The sequence below is a fragment of the Melanostigma gelatinosum genome (genome assembly GCF_949748355.1).
Source record: "Melanostigma gelatinosum genome assembly, chromosome: 14".
Taxonomy (NCBI): domain Eukaryota; kingdom Metazoa; phylum Chordata; class Actinopteri; order Perciformes; family Zoarcidae; genus Melanostigma; species Melanostigma gelatinosum.
The window spans coordinates 20338142-20341848 of NC_136647.1; the positions used below are offsets into that span (position 1 = coordinate 20338142).

The 3707-nt window shown below is 46.2% G+C and overlaps 1 protein-coding gene across 1 annotated transcript in view; it reads left to right on the forward strand.

Annotated features, from left to right (window-relative positions):
* The first annotated feature begins 1500 nt into the window (after positions 1 to 1500).
* LOC306788575 (cytoskeleton-associated protein 2) overlaps positions 1501 to 3707 on the forward strand; it is a 2603-nt gene continuing 396 nt past the window's right edge. The window contains exons 1-7 of the mRNA XM_079284147.1: positions 1501 to 1583; positions 1693 to 1773; positions 1854 to 2626; positions 2710 to 2995; positions 3077 to 3134; positions 3283 to 3478; positions 3602 to 3707. The exon at positions 3602 to 3707 is cut by the window's right edge and continues 396 nt beyond it. Coding sequence (XP_079140273.1) covers positions 1729 to 1773; positions 1854 to 2626; positions 2710 to 2995; positions 3077 to 3134; positions 3283 to 3478; positions 3602 to 3707 — 1464 coding nt within the window. The 5' untranslated portion in view covers positions 1501 to 1583; positions 1693 to 1728. The remainder of the gene's footprint in view (positions 1584 to 1692; positions 1774 to 1853; positions 2627 to 2709; positions 2996 to 3076; positions 3135 to 3282; positions 3479 to 3601) is intronic.

The following is a 3707-nucleotide window of genomic DNA, read 5'->3' on the forward strand; positions in this document are numbered from 1 at the left end:
AGCAGACCTCCACCACCTGAGGGCGCTGCAGGACAAGACCTGTCAGGGAGAGAAGAGTTGAAGCAAAATCTGAACAGAAGAGGATTGAGAGCAGATGCATACCTACCTTGATGAAGGATTTCGGTGGAAGAACCCTTTAATGACCTCTTAACATTCATATCTGCAGACCTGATGGCTCGTTGTAAAACGACGAGAGACTCGTGATTCTTTTTAATAATCTACTTAATTCACTTTCGAAAGAGCTTTTTCACAGCAGACATGTTGAGTGCTCACAGTGTCTGATCTTAGTAGGAAAAGCACAGGTGTTACTGACATTAACGTGGCTGTGTGGCTGTGTGGTCAAGTGTCCCAGAGAGCCGTCATTCACTGTCTTCTGTGTAAAAGGTAAATCAAGTCAAAACCGTTATGGTCAGAGCAACTGACGTGGCCCCAGCATGACAAGGATAGAGTGATTAACCCCCGCTGGATCATTGTCCTCGGGGTGTGCACCCATCTGGGTTGTGTGCCCATCGCCAACGCCGGCCACTTCGGAGGCTACTACTGTCCGTGCCATGGCTCCCACTACGATGCTTCAGGAAGGATAAGAAAGGGACCTGCTCCTCTAAAGCTGGAGGTTCCCTTCTATGAGTTCACTGAGGACGTAGTCATAGTGGGATAAACACTGGAGCTCTGTCTCAGTTCCTCCCTGTAACATGTATTTTTTAGATGGCTCCGTGTGAGAGTGACATAAAACGTGTGTATTTACTATTAAAGACATATTTCCAACTCTATGATTGAGCTATTGTCTTATTTAATTATCTTGTCTTCCGGTTGGTAATCACTGCTTTAAACATCCACATTTTTATCAAGAATATAACTTACATGTGGACGAAAGACCCGTGTTTGTAAAGAAATATCAGGGTTGGAAAGTAACGAAGTATGTTCACTCTCGATATTAAAGTACAATTGAAGTAGGCTACAATTTTTGTGCACTTCTAGTTTCTCCATTTTGAGCTATACTTTATTCCAGTCCTCTACATTTCACAGGGAAATATTGTGGCTACTTTTTACTCCACTACATTTAACTGGCAGCTTTTAGTTACGTTTCAGTTTTACACATAAAACCTATGAGTTGCTAAAATGATATATTGTTAAGGGTTAAGCCTGCAATTCTTGGCCACCGACATGACATTATGTGTATTTGCACGTCTTGAAATTAAATCCAGTTATAAGCAGCGGTTATAGACTGTAAACGGGGTAATACAACTTTAACAGGCTGCCGCACGTTCGCGCGAACGGAAATCACTTTTTGGCACAAGGGCCGAGCCAGTATTCGTGGAATCCTATTTGGGTTCAAACTTTCAAACCAGAGAGGAAGAAAACGTGTGGATGACGGAACGTACTCTTCTCCCACTCTCGTTCTTAGTTTGAGACACTCCATTGGTCAATCCTATTGTCTCGCGATACTAGTGTAACCAACCGCAGCGCAGCAACCCCAAATTAAATCGAATGTTTTTCTTCTGCGGGCTGGTGGTTAGCGGCGTATTTTGCTCTTGAGCTGCTCGGATGGACGCTCTCCTCGTACTGTAACTTACTCCAGCAAGGTAGGTTATCGCTTCTGACTTTACTTAAAAATAGCGTTAGGTATTGATACAGCGAGTACACGGGACTCGTCCTGTCGTAACATTGTATATTGCTTTGTTCGCCTTTCAGAAACCTCCGTTGATTTAACCTGGTCGAGAGTTAACCATGGACAACGTCGCAGTTTCTAGACGAAACCACACCTTTAAGAAAGTAAGTTAGTTACGCCAATGAATATCGTATGAAATACTGCTACAATGAGTTTATTTTAACCCACGTTGTAATTGTATTAGGGAAACAAGGAAAATGCTCAGCCTGCATATGGAAGCAAGTCCTTCATCAGAAGAGACAAAATGTCCGCGGCTCCCTTCCAACTGACCAATAATAAAAACGAGGACCCACGGTCAACATCTGGTGAGGCTCTGAAAAAGGCAAAGACTGTGCCGAAAGAGGGGAAAGGAGCTGCTGTGTTTAATTTCAAACCACGTCTAACACACAGTCGGTGCTTCCTCACCGAACAGATTGTGAAACCCCAAAAAATAGTTGCAGAAGCTCCAAAGCCACCAGCTCCTGGTCCGTCATCAAAATCCACTCCCGGCATGTACAAAGGCAAGATTGTCCAGTCAAAAATTGGATCCATTTGGAAGTCAACCGCCACCGTGGACGGAGCAGACCCCAAACCATCAGCACCCAAAACAGGGGGTCAAATGGTCAGAAATGAGATGAAAAGAAGGTCCAAATCGGTTGCTGACCTGCCTGGACACGGCGCGTGGAAACCTGTGCAGACAAGGGCCAAGTCAGTGACGGATAGACCAGCTCAGGTGACCAAGCCTGCTGCCGCCAGCCGTCCTGCTGGATTCCACTCTGCTCGTCCTCCTGTCGGGACCGTCCCGACGACACTAGCCAGTACCAGCTCCAGAAACACCAAAGTGGCTCCCACCAAGGGAAGTGGGGCTCACAACACAAAGCCAAAGATTCCAGGGACAAACAAGCAGGTCAACAAACCTCTTGTCTCAAGTGCCCTCAGTCAGTACAGATATACCATGGAGACTGCCGAGGAGAGAAGGTAACGTCTTCACCCACATTCACACACTTGACGTTTTCTTTGGTGCAACTGTTTAACACATATTTTTGTGTTTCCTCCTGCAGGGCGAAGCTGGCCGAGTGGCAAGCCTCCAAGGGCAAGGCCTTCAAGAGACCAGCCATGACGACTGCAGAACCCTCTAAGACCAGAGTCTCTGTGAAACCTGAAGCGGATCTCAATCCACAGCCTCAGCCGGCTATACAGTGCAACCCCGAACCCAGACTGGAAGCCCGCAAGCCAAACTCTGAGGGAGCAGTGTTAAAAACGCACAGCCGAACCCCGGTGATCATGAACACCACTCTGGACCTGCTCGACAACTCTGACATTGACCCGCAGGGCAGCGTGGATGATGTAAGGAGACATGCAGTGTTTCTGTTTCTGTTTTCGATATTACAGTGTTAAACAACAATCTTTTCTGTTTCATTCTCACAGATTGTTGTAAACCTGTGTGAGGCTTTGGAAGCCATGGAGACGCCCTCTAGATCTGATGGTAAGTCCACCAGTGGCTGTTCACTATGATTTCGTTTTTGACGTTTAGAGTGGTATTCATCCACTCGGGTCACTGGGTGAATGTATTCGGACTGCTGTTGTTGTAACATGATACTCACACAAACGCATGTCATTATTGTGTCCATTAGAGCTTTCACAGGGGACGGATGTGCACAAAGGAGACCAGAAGGAGGATATGCCTCAGGATGTTGAGCAAGTGAAGGACGGAGTAGAAGAAAGTGAGGAAGGCGAAAGTGACGAAGAGTGTGTGATGGCGACTTCGCCACCGATGGAGACTGCTTCAGTAATAAAGTACAGTGTGAAGACTACTCCATACCTCCAAAGGTGAGTCCATCCACTTTTTTACATCTGCAATCCTTTCAATCAGCTGTGTATTCAAACAATGGCAAAGTTATTTCTCTTCACTTGTGACTGAAGTATTATTTCCTTCAAATATTCCTCGTTTAGTGTCAAGAAGACAATTGAAGAAGAGGCCAGCACGAGCCGGTCCAGGAGAAAGAACATCATCAAAGATCTGAAGTTTCTCACACCGGTTCGCCGTTCCTGCCGCATC